This window comes from Ranitomeya variabilis, chromosome 3 (assembly GCF_051348905.1).
Source record: "Ranitomeya variabilis isolate aRanVar5 chromosome 3, aRanVar5.hap1, whole genome shotgun sequence".
NCBI classification, from domain to species: domain Eukaryota; kingdom Metazoa; phylum Chordata; class Amphibia; order Anura; family Dendrobatidae; genus Ranitomeya; species Ranitomeya variabilis.
In genome coordinates this window covers 423,072,772-423,093,385 of record NC_135234.1, presented here as the reverse complement: position 1 = coordinate 423,093,385, position 20,614 = coordinate 423,072,772, and the positions used below count along the sequence as shown (strand labels likewise).

Here is a 20,614-nt window from a genome sequence, read left to right as displayed (position 1 = left end):
TTAATCTTAAGGTGTACCATCCAGAGAAGAAATATCATTTGTGGATTATGCAGGATGTAGCATGTAACATGGGTGCTAGGGTGGAACCCACAAAAGAATTGCCCAGGGAATTGAATAACATGACTAGTGTCGTAAACTGATTTTTTTCCAGGATTATAGAAAAGCCTAGCTATAACTCCATATGTCCATAGAGCAGCATTTTATTATTTTTAAGAAAATAATCTATTCATTTATTTTTACAGAGGATCGGCATGGGCTAACACTATTGCTCAGTTTTCTCAAGCTATTATTTTATTTCTGTATATTCGTATCAAGAAACTTCATGTAAATACGTGGGGAGGTACTGTGGCGTTTTAAAGCTTTCTGATAAAATACTACGTTCAGTAAATATGAAATAAATTCACGTATTCCCAAATATTTGCACAGGTACATCCCTGTGAATATTATCTGAATAAGTATTAATATTGCAGTTTAAAACACAACACATTTGTACATAATATAATAATGTATATAATATTTTAGCATCATTTTAAATGTTTTGACAAAATTAATAAACCTCCTCCAATTCTCTGAATCATACACCTACTTTGGGAATTATTTGTTAATAGTGAAACAGAGAGGACTGTTTTATATTTCAGTAACACGCCTGTGGAAGTGCTAGTTCAACAAAACTTTTTAATCTGTTGCATTTATGATGTCTTTCTCCTGAAGTTCCTGTGGAGCTGGCCACATAGTGCCTCCAGTCCTAAATGGTTGGTCAATTGGGTTCAGAGTACATGCAATAGCTTTCCTTAAAGGGACTCTGTCACCTGAATTTGGAGGGAACAATTTTCAGTCATATGGGTGGGGTTTTCAGGTGTTTGATTCACCCTTTCCTTACCCGCTGGCTGCAATATTGGATTGAAGTTCATTCTCTGTCCTCCATAGTACACGCCTGCGTAAGGCAAGATTGCCTTGTGCAGGCATGTACTACGGAGGACAGAGAATGAACTTCAATCCAATATTGCAGCCAGCATGCAGCCAGCGGGTAAGGAAAGGGTGAATCAAACACCCGAAAACCCCGCCCATATGACTGAAAATTGTTCCCTCCAAATTCAGGTGACAGAGTCCCTTTAAAGATAATGTCCCATGGTGAGGTGGCCGCAAACCATACCCATGTGAATAGGAGAATGAGTGTTTGCTTTTGCAAGAAACACTAAGGTTTTACCAGCATTCCTTTAAACCAAAACAAGGCCCACGTTTTTGGTAATAAACACACAGCAAGAATAAATATATCCTTTATTTGAAATAAAAATCAACACCCTGTTTTACACATTTATTTAAAAATAATAAAACAAGTTTATACTCACTTTACACCTGTTCAATTGAAGCCCTTATTGTCTGCAAAAAAAGAAAAATAATAACCATATCCCAGTATGATGTGAACAGAATCCATACTGTCCCACAATGATCTGGATAATTCGGGTAGCGGTTACATCAGTGCTGCAACCACTATCCCCACCAGCCGGAACACACTGACACAGGAGCGTAATAACTCTTCCAGTGTCTAGCGCTGAGCTGTCATGAGAAAGTTCACCGGAGTTCAAACCTAATGAACTTTTTTATGGGAGCTCAGCGCTAGACACTGGAGACACTGCCAGTGTGTTCCGGCTGGTGGAGAGAGTAGTCTCTGATGTGACTGCTCTCCAAATCATCTGAATCTTTGTGGGATAGTATAGACCATCTTCACATAAGACAGGTGACGGATATAGTATTTTATTTTTTTTTTCCAAGTGACATGGGCTTTGGTGGATTAGGCGTAAGGTGAGTATCATGGTTGTTTATCATTTTGCTTTTTTACAGGTGACAAGGGCTTTAGTGGAATATGGCATAAAATGAGTATAACTGTGTTTTTTATTTCAAATAAAGGAGTCTGTTTTTCTTTAAAATAAAGCATTTTATTATGGCTGTGTCTTTTTTTACAACCTAACTACGGTGTTAGTAATGGAGGCGTCTTATAGACGCCTCTCCATTACTAACCTCTGGGCTTGATGTCATCGGTCATAAAACAGCTGACATCAACCCCACAACCATTACCCCACTTTCCACCACACCAGGGTGAGTGGAAAGAGCCAGGCAAAGGTGGCTCTGGGCTGCTATTTTCAGACTGGGGGAAATATCCATGGCCTCTTACCAGCCTGAGAATACAAAGCCACAGCTGTCTGCTTTAGCTTGGCTGGTTGTCAAAAATGGGGTGACTCCACAAGGTTTTTTAAATTATTCATTTGGGTACCCCTCTATTCTTGATAACCAACCATGATAAAGCTGACAGCTGAGGGTTGCAGCCTGCAGCTGTCAGTTTTGCCTTCACTGGTTATAAGACCCCATAGATAAATAAGACCCCACATCATTTTTTTATTTATTTATTTACAGCACAGGCGAAGGCTGATGATAATGCCCATCAGCGGTGCCTGTTCTTGCTGTTTTCACAGCTGCTGGCTCACACTGTCATCTGACAGCATGGGAACCATGGCTCTCTGACAAGAGGTAATGATCTTACCGCTGATCAGGGCCCTTGTTTGCTGCACTGTCATGCAGATGACAGCGTAAAAGAACAGATGTTCTGGCCCCCAATTCATCTGAATGGCATCCGGGTTTGAGTACCATTGTGGTACCCTAACCGAACTTTTTTAGATGTTCGGCCAAACTCTCCGGACCCAAACATCCACGGGTTCGCCCATCACTACTACTGATGCTTCATTTCATGGTGGGGAAAAAGCTGAAATAGTGACCGCAGCTTCTGCCCCCTGATGACAACTCATTTGAGTATTTCAGCATGTACTGAGATTCTAAAACACAGCGTCACCACACAGGAAGTAGTAAAAAATAAATAAATAAAGCAATTAGATAACATAGTTAAAGGAATAAAGGACTTATTAATTAAAATATATTAGAAAAAAGATTAGATTATTACATTAATCACTTCATGACATATGATGTACATTTATGTCATATGTCGTGTTCATGACTTTGATGCCTCCTTGTACCCAAAGCCTTCTTCTATCCCAGCAGAAGATGGCTCAGCCTTCATGTGCATATAACAGCTCCACCCACAGCTGTTAACCTGTTAAATGCCGCAGTTAATCTCTGACAACGGCATTTAACAGGCGCCACCAGGTGTGTCCACCTGTGATGTTATCGTAGTTGTAACTTGTAGTTGGCGTTCATAGGAGCTAAACATTGCAGTGCTCATATTAAAGGGAATCTGTCACCCCATTTTTGTGATAAGAAGTAAAAATATCCATCAATTCAGCATCAGTTCTGCATTACAACAGTACTTTTGATACCCCCTGACTCCCCACCTTTGATAAATAAATGCCTTTTTTTATCTCTCCTGCGTTGTATGTAAATCTCCTTGGTCCTGTCTGATGGGCGTGGCTTATTCTCCTTCTCTCCCCCCCGCTCCTCGGCTTGCTGTGTGTAATGAGATCTGTGAATAGCACAGGTCCCGTAGAGTTGCTGCACGTGCGCATTGAAATGGCCTCTCGCGCGTCCGCAGTATGCTTTGCCCAACTGTGGTCAAAGCATAATATCATTATTGCACATGCACCCGCATTTTTCATTACATTCTATGCCCCCTTGCATGGCAAGACTTCCGGGGCATAGAATGTAATGAAAAATGCCAGCACATGCGCAATACTGATTTTTATGCTTAGCCCACAGTTGGGCAAAGCATACTGCGCATGCGCGAGAGGCCATTTTAATGCACACGCGCGGCAACTCTATGGGATCTGTGCTATTCACACATCTCATTACACACAGCAAGCAGAGGAGTTGGGGGGGAGAGAAGGAGAATGCGCACGTGCGGCAACTGTACAGGATCTCAGGAATGAGGAGAAATAAATATATAAAGCAAGACAGGAGGTGGGGAGAGAAGGAGAATAAGCCACGCCCATCGGACCGGACTGAGGAGATTTACATACAAAGCAGGAGAGATAAAAAAGGTATTTATTCATCAAAAGTGGGGAGTCAGGGGGTATCAAAAGTACTGCTGTAATGCAGAACTGGTGCTAAATTGATGGATAATTTTACCTCATATCACAAAAATGGGGTGATAGATTCCCTTTATGTACAGGAAAAAGTAAAAAATAAGTTTAGAAATATGAAAAAAATACAAAAGTTCAAATAACTCCCATTTTGCCTCATATAAAAATACACATATTTGTTATAGCGGATTCGTAAAAGTCAGATCTATTGGTAAACGGCGTAACAAGAGATGAAATTGAAACAAAAGAATTATTATATTTTGGACTGAGTAACATTGCAATAAAATGCAGGAGCAATCAAAACATTATATCTACCGCAAAATGGTATCAATAGAAACATCAGCTCAGAGTGCAAAAAATGACCCCTTATACCAAAAATGTAAAACGTTATAGGTCTCAGAAAATGGCGACAAAAGCAAATTATTTATTTTTTTTACACATTTTTTAATTATTTTTCATCACTTAAATAAAAAAAATATATTCATGCTTCGTCACTGTGTAATTGTAATGTGAACATGGTAAATAAAAAATAGAAAAAACTATTGTGGAATTTTACTTGTTTTGCAATTTCAACTCGGATGGAATTTTTATGCTTTCCAGTGCCTCATCATCTAGTCTAGTCAAAATGTGGCCGGGAGTATGCATATCACGCAGTGCCCACGAAGCATATGGTGCAGTGACCACGATGTGAGGATTCACAAGTCTGTAGTCACATGGCGTGACTGCAGACTTGTAGCCTGAGGCCAAACAACCCCTTTAAGCACTGTACATAATGACATGAGTGATCAAGTTACACAAATTTATTAATCATGTGTCTCATTTAAAGGTTGGTCGAAAGAATGTTTACAAGATTGGAATTCCTTCGTAGCACTGGCTGTGCCAAGTATGCTCATGGTATGCATAGAATGGTGGACGTATGAAATTGGCAGCTTGCTTGTAGGTTAGTAGAAATAAAACTTGGACATACTATGAAGTGAATGCTAGCACAAAATATTTATTAGCATGTGTATTTAATGTAATTAATTATAAGTTACTGGAAGGGTACAATGCACCCTTGGCTTTCAAACATTAATTTATATCTCAAATTCTTACACAGTTTCTCTGTTGTCTTATTTGCAGGTTTGATAAGTGTGGTGGAGCTTGGCGCTCAGTCTGTCATATACCAAGTGGTGACCATAGCTTACATGGTATTAATAACTATAATACAAAGTTTCTTGGAACTAAAATGTTAACTCCATAATGGGAATATATTAAACTAAACTAAATCACTAACTTTGGCCCCTGTAATGTTTTACACCCAAATCAGAAGCCAAATAGGTTTTCCAGTACTCTACACAGCCCTCTTAAAATGCCTGCTTTTTGTCATGTAAAAATTTCATACCAAGAAGAATGTCACCCATAATCTGAACAAATTCATTGAGAAACAAAGTGAAGTCATTTTGAGGGGGAAAATAAAAATAGAACTAAAATAATAAGGTGGCATAAGTGTGAACACCCTCTTATGTTTGGGGATGTGCTTTTGTTCATAATTAGCCAATCACACTTAAACTCATGTTAAATAGTAGTCAGTACAAAGCTATTATAATTTAAAGTAACTCTGTTTAACCTTATGTAAAGTTTAGCTGTTCTAGTAGGTTTCCTAGTTTCATTCTACAGTAAAACCATCGTTCGCAAACAGCTTACAACACAGCAGAGGGATCTCATTTTTGAAAGTTATCAGCTGAGAAGGGTACAAATTTTTTTTCCCAGGCATTAAATATACTATGGAATACTGTGAAGACTGTGAACAAGAAGTGGCTTCAATTTGGCGTAACAGAGACTTTACCTAGAACTGAACGTCTCTCAACAATTGATGAAAGATGAGAATAAAATTGACTGCCAAGATGGAATGCTGAAGGAAAAGCAGAAATTTCTGGCAAGTATTGGTTGTGTACTGCATGTGACTAGTGATGAGCGAATAGCATTGTTTCTCAGGTCTCCCCGAGCACGCTCGGGTGATCTCCGAGTATTTGTTAGTGCTCGGAGATTTAGTTTTCTTTGCGTCAGCTGCATGATTTACCGCCGCTAGACAGCCTGAATACATGTGGGAATTCCCTAACAAACAGGCAACCCCCACATGTATTCAGCCTGTCTAGCAGCTGTAAATCATGCAGCTGAGGGACAAAAACTAAATCTCCAAGCACTAAAAAATACTCGGAGATCACCCGAGCATGCTCGGGGAGACCCGAGCAACAATGCTATTCGCTCATCACTACATGTGACCACAAACCCCAGTAGTCTTCATATGTCTAGTCTGTGGAGTAGGGTGGCAAGACAGAAGCCTTTGACTTCACCTCCAACTCCAAATCAACAAAAGAATCAAAATTTTGGAATGGACGAGACATGACTCAATTGAAAATCTGTGTGTTCTTCTGGAGACAGCAGTACACAGAAGATGCCCTCTTAATCCTACCTTCAAAAGCACTATTGCAAAGGAGAGTGGGCAATTCTAGATGTGCCATATTGATAGACTCTTACCCAAAAAGACTGAACGCTGTCATAAATTCAAAGAGTATTTTAACCCCTTTCTGCCAGCTGATGGAATAGTACGTCAGCTGGCAGAACTCCCGCTTTGAGGTGGGCTCCGGCGGTGAGCCCACATCAAAGCCGCGACATGTCAGCTGTTTTGTACAGCTGACATGTGCGCACAATGAGCGCGAGTGGAATCGCGATCCACCCGCGCCCATTAACTAGTTAAATGCCGCTGTCAAACGCTGACAGCGGCATTTAACTAGCGCTCCCGGCCACACGGCCGGAACTGCTTGCACCGCTGACCCCGTCACATGATCGCGGGTCATCGGTGCATTACCATAACAACCAGAGGTCTCCTTGAGACCTCTATGGTTGTTGATGGCCGATTGCTTTGAGCGCCACCCTGTGGTCAGCGTTCAAAGCAACCCTGCATTTCTGCTACATAGAGGTGATCTGTGCTTCACCTCTTTGTAGCAGAGGCGATCGTGTAGTGCATGCTTCTAGCCTCCTATGGAGGCTATTGAAGCATGCCAAAATAAAAAATAAAAAGTGTTTAAAAATATAAAAAAAATAAAAATATATAAAAGTTCAAATCACCCCCCTTCCGCCCCAATCAAAATAAAACAATTAAAAAAAAATCAAACCTACACATATTTGGTAAAGATGCAAATGATTCTCCTTGGTATGACTCTTCACCATGACATAAACTAGGCATTTCAACAGCATAGATCTATGAAGATATAGGCCATGTGCTTGATTGTAAGGTGGCCACTCTATCCCAGATCCCAGCTACATAGCTTTCAGTCTTGTGCTCTAAACAGGACAGCACATCCTGTGTTAGCACTTGAAAAGAGCTGTGTGTGAATTGATTCCACTGACTTCTTATTTTATTATTATATATTTTTATAGCGCCATTTACTCCATTGCGCTTTACATATGAAAAAGGGGCAAATATAGACAAATACATTAAACATGAGCAAAAAACAAGACACACAGGTACATAAGTAGGGAGGACCCTGCCCGCGAGGGCTCTCAGTCTGCAGGGGATGTGTGAGGATACACTAGGAAAGGGTAGAGCTGGTTGTGTGGCGGTTCAGTAGGTTGAGGATCACTGCAGGCTGTAAGCTTGTCGGAAGAGGTGAGTCGTCAGGTTCTCTTTGAAGGTTTCAATGGTAGGCGAGAGTCTGATGTGTTGGGGTAGAGAATTCCAGAGTATGGGGAAGCACGGGAGAAATCTTGGATGCGGTTGTGGGAAGAAGAGATGAGATGGGAGAAGTGATGAGCGAATATACTCGTTACTCGAGATTTCTCGAGCATGCTCGGGGGTCCTCCGAGTATTTTTTAGTGCTCGGAGTTTTAGTTTTTCTTGCCGCAGCTGAATGATTTACTTTTGTTAGCCAGCTTAAGTACATGTGGGGATTCCCTAGCAACCAGGCAACACCCACATGTACTTATGCTGGCTATCAGATGTAAATAATTCAGCTGCGGCAAGAAAAACTAAAACTCCGAGCACTAAAAAATACTCGGAGGACCCCCGAGCATGCTCGAGAAATCTTTAGTAACGAGTATATTCGCTCATCACTAGAGGGGAGTAGAGAAGGAGATCTTGAAAGGATCGGAGGTTGCGTGTAGGTAAGTACTGGGAGACCATGTCACAGATGTATGGAGGAGACAGGTTGAGGATGGCTTTGTATGTCATTGTAAGGGTTTTGAACTGGAGTCTCTGGGCGAAAGGAAGCCAGTGAAGGGCTTGGCATAGGGGAGAGGCTGGGGAATAGTGGGGAGACCAGTAGATTAGTCGGGCAGCAGAGTGTAGGATGGATTGGAGTGGTGCCAGAGTGCTAGAGGGGAAGCCAGAGAGTAGGAGGTTGCAGTAGTCAAGGCGGGAGATGATAAGGGCATGCACTAGTGTTTATTTGGCATAGCGGTCAAGGAATGCGCGGATCCAGGAAATATTTTTGAGTTTGAGACGGCAGGAGGAGGCAAGGACTTGCATATGTGGCTTGAAAGAGAGGGCAGATTCGAGGATCACCCCAAGGCATCGGGCGTGTGGGACTGGGGAAAGTGAGCAGCTACTGACATTGATGGATAGGTCTGGTGGAGGGGTAGAGTGAGATGGGGGAAAGATGATGAATTCTGTTTTGTCCATGTTCAGTTTTAAAAGCGAGCAGAAAAGAAGGGCGAGATAGCAGACAGACAGTGTGCGATTTTGTTAAGTAAGGAGGTGATGTCGGGTCCGGATAGGTAGATCTGCGTGTCATCAGCGTAGAGATGATACTGCATACCGTGGGATTCTATGAGCTGTCCCAGGCCAAAGGTGTAGATGGAGTAGGGGTCCTAGAACAGAGCCTTGAAGAACAGCGACAGACAAGGGGCGAAGTGAGGAGATGGCGTGGGGGAGGGAGACACTGAATGTTCGGTTTGTCAGATATGACGATATCCAGGATAGGGCCAAGTCTGTGATGCCAAGAGATGAGAAGATCTGTAGCAGAAGGGAGTGGTCCACAGTGTCAAAGGCAGAAGACAGGTCCAGGAGAAGGAGAAAAGAGTAGTGTCGCTTGCTCTTGGCAGTTAGTAGGTCATTGGTGACTTTAGTTAGGGCAGTTTCAGTTGAGTGATGGGGTCGGAAGCCAGATTGTAACCGGTCAAAGAGGGAGCAGGAGGAGAGGTGGGAGGACAGTTCAAGATGGACATGTTGTTCCAGTAATTTTGAGGCATAAGGGAGAAGAGATATTGGGGGCGATAGCTAGACACAGAGGATGGGTCGAGGGAGGGCTTATTGAGGATGGATGTGATCTTGGCATGTTTGAAGGCTGAGGGGAAGACACCTGTTGTGAGTGAGAGGTTGAAGAGGTGTGTTAGGGTTAGTTTGTCCTTCCCTCTTCTCTAACAATGCATTGGTTGTGACAGAGAAGAGGACTTTATTAGCTTATTATATCACTTTGATTATGAAACAATTTTAGATAAATTATTTGCCAATAATAATTTTATTTCTATATAACCAGCATATTTCACAGCACTTCACAACTCAGAAGGGACAATTATACAGTAAATGCAGCTTCAGAACTACTATTAGTACATGAATGCAGTGTCACAACCATCATGAGTACATGAATACTTCATCAGAACCTCCATTAATACATGAAGGCATCACCAGAAGCACTACATGAATAAATCACCAAGCAAACCATTGTAATGTCAGGTCAGGTCATACAATTATATTGCATGGGTGTACAACTCCCACTATGCCCTTAACAATGGTAAGGAGGTGCTGGGAATTTTCACCATCAAACTTCAGACACTATACAGGAACCATGGCACCGATCAGACGTGGAGAGAATTACAAATACACATTACATCCAGGTACCTTATAGGTCATATCTTCTCTGATTTAAGTTGTGCCCATCCCTTTAATCCCCATGTAGTACTTATGCCATATGAGATTTTATGCCCCAAGCTCATCTCTTCAGATTTCCCTCTGTCCACAGCAGCACTTCTTGACACAGTGCCCTTATCAATAAAAGTATCATTATACTGCCCCATAAATAAAAATATTGCACATCCTGTGCCCCTTAATAAATAATTGCTATGCTTCCTGCACAAAATGTCCCCCCACACACTGCCCTTCTTCCTAATATCCACCTCTCCCACACACACTGCCCCTCTCCAATATGTATCCCCACACTGCCCCTCTCCAAAATATCCCCCACATTGTAACTCTCCAAAATATCCAACACAGCCCCTCTCCAAAATATCCACGACAGTGCTCCTTTGCAAAATATCCAACCCGCACTAACCCACTGCATTAACTACCCTTTCCCCCACATTGTCTTTTGGTATACAGTACCACCTTTCAGAATTGTCCCCTCATTATGTGCTCTCACAACAACATCAATCCCCTCACCCCCTCATTCAAAATGATAGGCATTTATTCTGTGAGTCCTTCGTGGAGTGCTTACTGTTCTCCGCCATCTCAACTGCTTGTGTGGCTCTACTATGTTAAGGTGCCTGTTATGGACCTGGTGGTTAGGAGCACCCGGAATGACCTGATGAGTAAACTCAAAATCGGGACTAGCTCTGGGGAAGTGGGAACTCTGCTGACCGCAAACCCTACTCCTATCACACACACACTAGAAATAGCCGTGGAGCGTACCTAACTCTCCCTAGACGCCTCTTCACAGCCTAAGAGCTAACTACCCCTAAAGATAGAAATAGAAGCCTTACCTTGCCTCAGAGAAATTCCCCAAAGGTAAAGGCAGCCCCCCACATATATTGACTGTGAGTTAAGAGGAAAGTCACAAATACAGGAATGAAACAGGTTTTAGCAAAGGAGGCCAGACTAAACTAAATAGTCAGAGGAAAGAAAAGGGAACTATGCGGTCAGCACAAAAAACTACAAAAAAAGCCACGCAGAGTAAGCAAAAAGACTCCCCACACCGACTCACGGTGTGGAGGTGCCACTCTGCACCCCCAGAGCTTCCAGCTAGCAAGGGAATGTCATGATAGCAAGCTGGACTAGAATTTAGCAGTACTAAGAAATATATTCAGGAAGCAGTAACAACAAATGAACTAGCAAAGACTTAGCTTCTGCTGGAGTAGACAGGTCCTCAGAGAAGTCCAAGAGAGATCTGAACCAATACTGAGACATTGACAGCTGGCATGGAGTAACGATCTGAGTGGAGTTAAATAGGGAAGCAAGCATAGCAATAAACGAGGGCAGCTGATAAAGCCAACCTCAGTGACCAGCAGTTCCGCTCGAAGCCACCAGAGGGAGTCCAAGAGCAGAACTAACCAAAGTACCATTCATGACCACAGGAGGGAGTCCGAGAACGGAATTCACAACAGGTGCCATCAGCATTGTGATGATGTCAAAGCGTGATGACAATATCACGCCACTGCAGATCGGGGCAGGGGTTGATGGGCAGTCCTCTGCTCCTGTCCTGGCTCTCTAGTGTTCAAATGTATTTGTGTCTGAAATATGCAATTACATTTGAATATAAGAGCCTATTGTGCTCTAAAGAGTAACAAAGTAGTAACATGTAGTAATACATTTGAATATAGGAAGAAGGGAGCAGACATCTCCTGGACATCTGTGTGGGCCATAGCAATCCGTGGGCTGTAGGTTGTGCATGTCTGTTTTATGGCAAACCTTTATATGCTCTTGTAATATATTTTCAACCTTAGTTAAATATGTCGAATCTGTTTTAGAATTATGTTTCTCTTTATATGTGATATTTATGAAAGGAATTCACAAATGTTAAAACACTTGTACAGATCCCATTTGGTATTGGTATGGCTACCAGTGTACGAGTAGGCAATGCTCTAGGCGCGGGAAATATTGAACAGGCAAAGAAGTCTATGAAGCTCGCCTTCCTTCTGACAGGTAATTTTCTAATACAATAAAATCTGATAAATATTAAAAGTCAATGACATGTCACCAGACTGTTCTATCTATCACCAGTGTCAGTGAAAGATTGGGTTTTCACATGTCAAAAAATGTACTGCCTGACTATACTCGTGAAATGATGCTAAATAGTCCATGAGCCGGGCCAGATATCGGTACCACCCGGAGTGACTAATTTTCTTTGGTATTTTTAGGTAGATGCATGTCTGTAGTTTATTTTTTGATATGATAGCCCTTACATATACGTAGCTTATTAACCCCTTCAGCCCTAGGCCTATTTGTACCCAAGTGCCTAAGCCAATCTGACCTGTGCCACTTCATGGGCTAATAACTTTGGAACGCTTTCACCTATCCAAGCCATTCTGAGATTGTTTTCTCGTGACATATTGTACTTCACGTCAGTGCTAAATGGGAGTCAATATATTTTACCTTTCTATATAAAAAAATGCTAAATATTCGGAAATTTTGGAAAAATCGGCAATTTTTTAACTTTGAAATTCTCTGCTTTTTACAAAAATACTGATACCCCCCATAATAGTTATTAATTTACACTCCCCACATGTTTACTTCATATTGGCATCATTTTGAAAATGAAACCTTATTGTTTTACGACGTAATAGGGCTTATAGTTTTATGCGCAATTTTTCACATTTACAGCAAAACCCACTTTTCAAAGGACCAAGTCACTTCTGAAGTCACTTTAAGGGGCTTACATAACAGAAACCACCCATAAATTACCCCATTTTGCAAACTACACCCCTCAAGCTGTTCAAAACTCATTTTTAAAAACTGTTAACCCTTTAGGTATTCCACAGGAATTTTAGCAGAATGAAGGCGAAATTTCAAAATTTCATTTTTTTTCCAGATATTACATTGTAATCCAATTTTACCTGCAACCTAGCAAGGGTTAACGGCAAACCCAAACTTGGTTACCCTAATTCTGCAGTTTATAGAAACACCCCACATGTACTCGTAAACTAAAGTATGGGCACACAGCACAGCTCAACACGGAAGGAGCGCTATGTGGTTTTTGGGTGGCGGATTCACTGGAAGAAATCTAGGGGGCCATGTCACATTTGAAGGCTGCCTGAGGTACCCCCACAGTGGAAACCCCAAAAAGTGACCCTATTTTGGAAACTACACCCCCAAGGAATCTTTTAGGGGGTATAGTGACCACTTTGACCCAACCAGTGTTTCACAGTAGTTGGAAACACTTGGTTGAGAAAATGGAAAAAGTGCATTTTTTACATGAAGGTGTCATTTTAGGCTCATTTTTTTATTTTTAAGAGGTGTACCAGCAAAAAATGCACCCCACTATTTGTTCACCAATCTCTCCCGAACACAACAACACCCGATATGTTGTCGTACACTGCAGAGATCTGTGTGTTGAATCCGGTGTAATCGCTGAAGGATCAGTGTCTGGAGTGATGGACGGCCGGAGGTACAACAGAGCAGTGAGACTACACAAGCTGGTCTATGAAGCACTTATGAGGCTTGCATGGAAAAACTTCCTTCCATGGCTAGAAGAAAACCATGCAAGGGACCTTCACCATCTGGATGAAACACTGAAGAACATCACAAACTTTCGCATCAGTGTGTCGCAGGGATCCTTCGAAAAGCTCTTGGATAATGAATCTTGCACACTTACCCTGAAGCTCTTTCAAGTTTATCTTGAGACCCTCAGAAATGAACAACTCTCAGCATTCTGGATGTCATACTTGGACATGGTCGAGACCATGCTGGCCCTGGTTCGAGCTTCAAGAGAAGGCAACTGGATGCTTCACCTAGGAGCAATCCGACAGATGATACCATGGTGTTTTGCCTATGACAAGGTCAACTATGCCCGATACCTAACCTATTACTATGCCACAATGTCTCGGCTGCCCATAGAACACCCAGAGGTCCATGAATACTTCATGCAAGGTGGCTTTTCGGTCCAGATCGGTAGCAAGAATCCTTTTGGACGAATTCCTGTGGACCAGACCATTGAAGAGACAATCAACAAAGACACCCAGACACCAGGGGGCACAAAAGGCTTCAGCCTCAAAGTTGGAGCTGTTTCCAGGTTCTACCTGACATCAGAGTACCGCAGTATGTACTTGAGGCAGCTGAGGGCCCTGGTAGGCCAACAATATACTGACTTCAGCCATTCAGACCTACAGGTGTCTAGGATTAGAAGAGATGAAGCCGATGTCCAATCTTTCGTTCAACTGCTGGAGACAGGTTGGGTGAACCCCTTCAACAAAGAGCATAATGGTGAACTTATCAGTTTGTCAACAGCGACTGTAGCACCACCAGATGTAGCCAAAGACCTTCAAGGGGCATACAGTATAGGAGAGGATGCATATCAAACATTCAAGGATGAGCGTTTGGGTACCGATAAGCCAACTACATTGTTTCATGACAAGATGACGAAGAACAAACTTAAAACGTTCTCTAACATCCAAATGAAGACACGCAGACAAGGTCTTGGCAAGGAGGTAATTTTGAAGGCTGACAGAAACCTATTTGGCCAGATGATACTTGTAGCTGAGAACAGAAAGCTACAAATGAGTGATGTCTTGACTCATCCCCTGGGTCCATTGCCATGGGCACTTGCCAATGGTGATGGGTCTATCCGCAAGACCAACAAGGCTGCCCTCGCAAGGGAGTTGGAGAGGAATGCTCGTCCTGCAGAAGTGATCCCCGAGCCCTCTGCAACCATCATTGATGGGATGAGCCTGGTTCAGAAACTGAAGGGAAACAATGCAACATTTGGCCAGCTAGCAGGCACAGCAATGAGTCGCGCTATCCATGAGGGTGCTAAGAGCAAGCGCATTGATATTGTCTTTGACGTCTACAAGGAGACATCCATCAAAGATACAGAAAGAGTCAACAGATATGAAGGCACAGGGATCCATTTCAAGAACATTCAACATGGGCACAACATCCAGCAGTGGAAAAAGCTTCTAAGTAGTTCCTCCAACAAGGCAAGTCTCATAAAGTTTCTGGTAGAAGAATGGAAGGCGAAACACCACAGGGAGAAGCTTGAGGAGAAGGAGCTGTATGTCACATGTGAGCAGCTCTGCTTTAAGATCACCAAAGAACAGTGGGAAGAGGCTGCTGACCTTAAGTCAAATCAAGAAGAAGCAGACACACGCCTCCTTCTCCATGCTCTTCATGCAGCAGAATCTGGTTACAAGTCGGTCATCATCACTTCGGAGGATACTGATGTCATGGTCCTGTGTCTGGGCATGTGCCACAAAATCCCATCCCACCTGTTCCAGAAATGCGGTACACAGAACCGGACAAGATTCCTGGATATCACCACTCTGAGCCGAACATTGGGAGGCAGCGTATGTGATTCATTGATTGGTATGCATGCATTTACAGGCTGTGACACCGTCAGTGCATTCGCTGGCCGTGGGAAGATGACGACACTCAAGCAGTTGAAGATGAACAAGACATACCAGGATGCCTTTCAGGAAGTTGGTCGTTCATGGGAAGTGTCTACCGAACTTTTTGAGAAGTTACAGGAAATCACCTGCCACATGTACCTGCCAACTACCCAAACAACTGAGGTAAACAGGCTCCGTTATCAGCTGTTCTGTGCCAGACGTGGAGTGGTAGAGTCAAGTCAACTCCCTCCTTGCCAGGACTGCCTTTTCATGCATGCACTGCGTGCAAACTACCAGGCTGCGATCTGGAGGAGAAGTCTGCAGAGCCAGCCATGGGTTGCAAACCCAACAGACTGCGGTTGGATGATAGATAACGACGGAAAGCTTGTTGTCAAGTGGATGCAAGGGGCACCAGCACCAGAAGCTATTATACAGCTACTGTCCTGCAAGTGTGTGCGGTCATGTGAACTTCCTCAGTGTACTTGCCTCAGCAATGGCCTGAAGTGCACAGACATGTGCAGATTACAGACATGCCAGAACAAGGGTACTGAAGACGAGCCAGTAGAACAACAGTCAGATTCAGAGTCCGATGTTGAAGATATTATGGAGTAACATATATATATATATATATATATATATATATATATATATATATATATATATATATGCACATGACATGTTCAGTGTGTATTTACATAACTTGGATTAAATTTTGTTACAAATACTACATCTAGTCACTCCGGGTGGTACCGATATCGTCATATTTGGTTCTTGGCTCATGCTAAAATTCCTGTGGAACACCTAAAGGGTTAACAGTTTTTAAAAATGAGTTTTGAACAGCTTGAGGGGTGTAGTTTGCAAAATGGGGTAATTTATGGGTGGTTTCTGTTATGTAAGCCCCTTAAAGTGACTTCAGAAGTGACTTGGTCCTTTGAAAAGTGGGTTTTGCTGTAAATGTGAAAAATTGCGCATAAAACTATAAGCCCTATTACGTCGTAAAACAATAAGGTTTCATTTTCAAAATGATGCCAATATGAAGTAAACATGTGGGGAGTGTAAATTAATAACTATTATGGGGGGTATCAGTATTTTTGTAAAAAGCAGAGAATTTCAAAGTTAAAAAATTGCCGATTTTTCCAAAATTTCCGAATATTTAGCATTTTTTTATATAGAAAGGTAAAATATATTGACTCCCATTTAGCACTGACGTGAAGTACAATATGTCACGAGAAAACAATCTCAGAATGGCTTGGATAGGTGAAAGCGTTCCAAAGTTATTAGCCCATGAAGTGGCACAGGTCAGATTGGCTTAGGCACTTGGGTACAAATAGGCCTAGGGCTGAAGGGGTTAATAAGCTACGTATATGTAAGGGCTATCATATCAAAAAATAAACTACAGACATGCATCTACCTAAAAATACCAAAGAGAATTAGTCACTCCGCTTGGTACCGATATCGTCAAATTTGGTTCTTGGCTCATGGACTAAAAAGCACATTTACGACTGCACAACCCTAAGATTCTTTAGGTACCATGGTCCTGACTAACACCAAGCAAGTATGTTTGAACCCCACAAAAAAAAACTCAGAGGCACCGCTTGGTGTAGCTATAGAGCATAATATGGTTTATCATCTTACTAAAGGTAGATTTACTTTTAGCAATATACAAAAGTGGAGAATGCTTATCAGGACCTTTAAATGTGGTCTTCAAATGTTCTCACTCAACATATGCTGAGATCATGATATGAACAGCCCCTAAAATTGATGGTTATTTCTGGCAAGTCCCAAAGTATGCTCCAAGCACTCCGTAAGGATCCATGGTTGTAAGAGAGTGATACTCAAGATATAATCCATACGGTACCAAATGGGAGTGTAATCATACTGCTTATAAAGAGGAAATAACATAAATGTAAACTGGTGGGAGAATTTTCCTATTTTCTTGAAGTTCCATATTTTTTCTTTAACCTTCTTATATTATATATTTATAGAAAATGCACTTACATTATAGGGACACACGTTTTAAAGGAGTTGTACACTACTGCCCCTTATTTATGGACACATGGAGGTGAAATAAAAAAAACATATCTCCTAGACTGGCTTTGGTGCTCCATATTTAGCACTGCATTCCCCACTTTTCCTCAGGAGACAACATCCGACGGTCGTAATGGGAGCACTGCAACCTATCAGAGTTTATTCCGTTAGGATGAAATGAGACACTGCAGCACTTACATGAAACCGCCACCAAATATTGAAGCCAAGAGACCAGTTTTGATGCAGCATTGAGGAAAGAGGAGTGGTGCTGGATCGGGCATTGAGTGTCATTTTTGTCTTTTATTTTTAACCTCTCTGAGCCCATTAATAAGGGGTTGGTAGTGGACAACTTATCAATAATAATAATAATAAGCATTTTATTTCTATAACGCCAACATATTATTCAGCATTTTAAATTTTAGGGGCGACAATAGGTACAGACAATGAGAGACATTACAGAATAACAATAATCGCATAAATCAACAGATACCAAGAGAAGTGCGAGCCCTGCTCGAAAGCTTACAATCTAAGAGGAAATAGGGGAGACACAAAAGGTGGATGGTAACAATTGCTTGTAATGTATGGTCCAACCATCAATGTAATAAATAGGGAAATAGAGTGTTCATGTAATGCTGCAAGAAGAGGGCTATTGAAGGCTATTAACCAGGATACGAGGGTCCTGGTTTTAAAGAAAATTTTGTATGGGTAAAACAGGGATAGTTAGATAAAATTGTTGAGGCGATAGGAAAGTCTAAAGAAGTGTGCTTTTAGGCAACATCCAAACTGTGGGTATTGGGGATTAATCGAAATGTCCTGGGTAATGCATTCCAAAGAATTGGTGCAGCTCATGAGAAGTCTTGGGGGTGGGACTGGGAGGATGTTAATCTTGTGTTATTAGCAGAACGGAGGGCACGGGTAGGGTGAGATGATGGAGGAGAAGTAGGGTGGAGCACTTTGTGGATGAGAGTGATGAGTTTACATTGAACTCTATATCGGATGGGCAACCAGTGAAATGACTGGCACAGGGTAGAGGCATCGGTGTAGCAGTTGGTGAGGAGTATGATCCTGGCTGCTGTATTCAGGATGGATTGGAGACGGGAGAGTTTAGTAAGAGGGAGACCGATTAGTAACATACAGTCAATCCATGCATGTGTGGTGGCTGTCGAACAGCCGCGAGACATACAGCCACAGGGGCTCGAACATATTTTTCGAGCACACCGTAGACCACCAACAGGTCATGTTTTCAGGATTTCCTTAGTATTGCACAGGTGTTAATTGCATCATCTGCACAGGCAATAATTCCATCCCCTGTGCAATACTAAGGAAATCCTGAAAACATGACCCGTTGGTGGCTCTTGAGGACCGGACTTGGGGAACACTGCCGTAGACACTCGGTTAGCACACGAGCCTGCTCGGACAATACCTTATCCAAGCATGTTTTCTCCTCACTAATAAATATGTTTCAACAATTTGAAAGATACAACATTGCCCCTATTACATGATATCTCCTGTCATACTTGGATAGAGTAGTAAGCTTCCATGTCTGATAAAGCCATATACATTTGCCTTCCACTGCAGCTGCACATAAGTCATATGAGAACCACTTGCATCCACTGGGGCTACATTTGAGGATTAATTCATCTGAAATCGGAAGGAAGCATTCTTACATAACAGAAGGAAAAAGTATTTTCTAGAAATGATTCCTAGAAAGCAAATTCTAGCAGGTAAAATAATCTATCACCAGGCTATGCTGGCTTATGCATGATGTCAATATCTTTATTCTTCACAGCTATTTTCATCATTGTAGACATAATTGTGCTTGCTGCCCTGAAGAATATATTTTCATATGCATTTACCAGTGATGGGTAAGTGATGGTTTATGGCAACGTCATAATATAAAAATATAAGAGAAATGAAAAGTTGCATGAATTTAATTAAAAATGATCTGATTGCTTGGGATAGAATGACTTGATTAAGAATGTCTAGATGTAAAGGAAAGAAAAGAAGAGGAAATGGTAAAAGGTACGATTGGTAAGCAGTGGTTGTCTGGTAACTTGGACTTCTGCAGATTGTGGGAGTAGGAACATTTGTGTAATATGCTCAATTAGCAGTGAATATGTCATAGGCTCATTACAGAATATTATTTTTTTTCTTTTCTTTCTTTTTCTAGAGAAATAGCTATTCTTGTATCTGACGTTATACCTATATATCTTGTATTCCACCTGTTTGAATGTGTGGCTGTAAGTAAAAGAATTGTTTTTTCCTAATTTCAACCTATATATGGTATTTTGAAGAAAAATAAAAAACTGGGAATTGCAGCAAATTGTGCCAAGAAATATTTCCTTTTCTTCCCATGTATTATTATAACAGCTTGGTGGTATGCTTATTGATATGCCTATGGTCTATATTGGCTGACAGATCTGCTTTACCATCACCCATTGTATTGCATTCCTGTTATCTATGTGTATGAGTATGATTTCACTGAAATTGCTCTTAATTAGCATATAATATTTAATAAAATGTTGGACATTTGGCAAGGGTATTTTTTATGTTTCCTGACAATTTTTGTGTACAGTTTCTACCATCAGAAATTTATCTGTGTGTCCTTTTGTTATTTGGAGAGATTTTAGAATAACAATTTATGAGAAATTCTTTACATACCATATATACTCGAGTATAAGCTGACCCGAGTATAAGCCGACCCCCCTAATTTTGCCACAAAAAACTGGGAAAACTTATTGACTCGAGTATAAGCCTAGGGTGGAAAATGCAGCAGCTACCGGTGAATTTCAAAATTAAAAATAGATGCTCCATACCGTTCATTATGGCCCCATAGATGCTCGACATAAAGCTGTGCCACATATAATGCTCTGCACCGTTCATTATGGCCCCATAGATGCTCCACATAAAGCTGTGCCATATATAATGCTCTGCACAGTTCATTATGGCCCCATAGATGCTCCATAGATAGCTGTGCCATATACAATGCTCTGCACCTTTGATTATGGCCCCATAGATAGCTGTGCTATATATTACCTTTGCACCTTTGATTATGGCCCCATAGATAGCTGTGCCATATACAATGCTCTGCACCTTTGATTATGGCCCCATAGATAGCTGTGCCATATACAATGCTCTGCACCTTTGATTATGGCCCCATAGATAGCTGTGCCATATATAATGCTCTGCACCTTTGATTATGGCCCCATAGAGAGCTGTGCCATATACAATGCTCTGCACCTTTGATTATGGCCCCATAGATAACTGTG

The 20,614-nt window shown here is 41.7% G+C and overlaps 1 protein-coding gene across 1 annotated transcript in view; it reads left to right on the top strand.

Moving 5' to 3' along the window:
• LOC143818287 (multidrug and toxin extrusion protein 1-like) overlaps window positions 1-20,614 on the top strand; it is a 241,583-nt gene that overhangs the window by 140,858 nt on the left and 80,111 nt on the right. Inside the window, exons 8-13 of the mRNA XM_077299643.1 lie at window positions 243-340; window positions 4,852-4,965; window positions 5,145-5,212; window positions 11,811-11,919; window positions 19,135-19,210; window positions 19,516-19,585. Of these exons, the coding sequence (XP_077155758.1) occupies window positions 243-340; window positions 4,852-4,965; window positions 5,145-5,212; window positions 11,811-11,919; window positions 19,135-19,210; window positions 19,516-19,585 (535 nt within the window). The remainder of the gene's footprint in view (window positions 1-242; window positions 341-4,851; window positions 4,966-5,144; window positions 5,213-11,810; window positions 11,920-19,134; window positions 19,211-19,515; window positions 19,586-20,614) is intronic.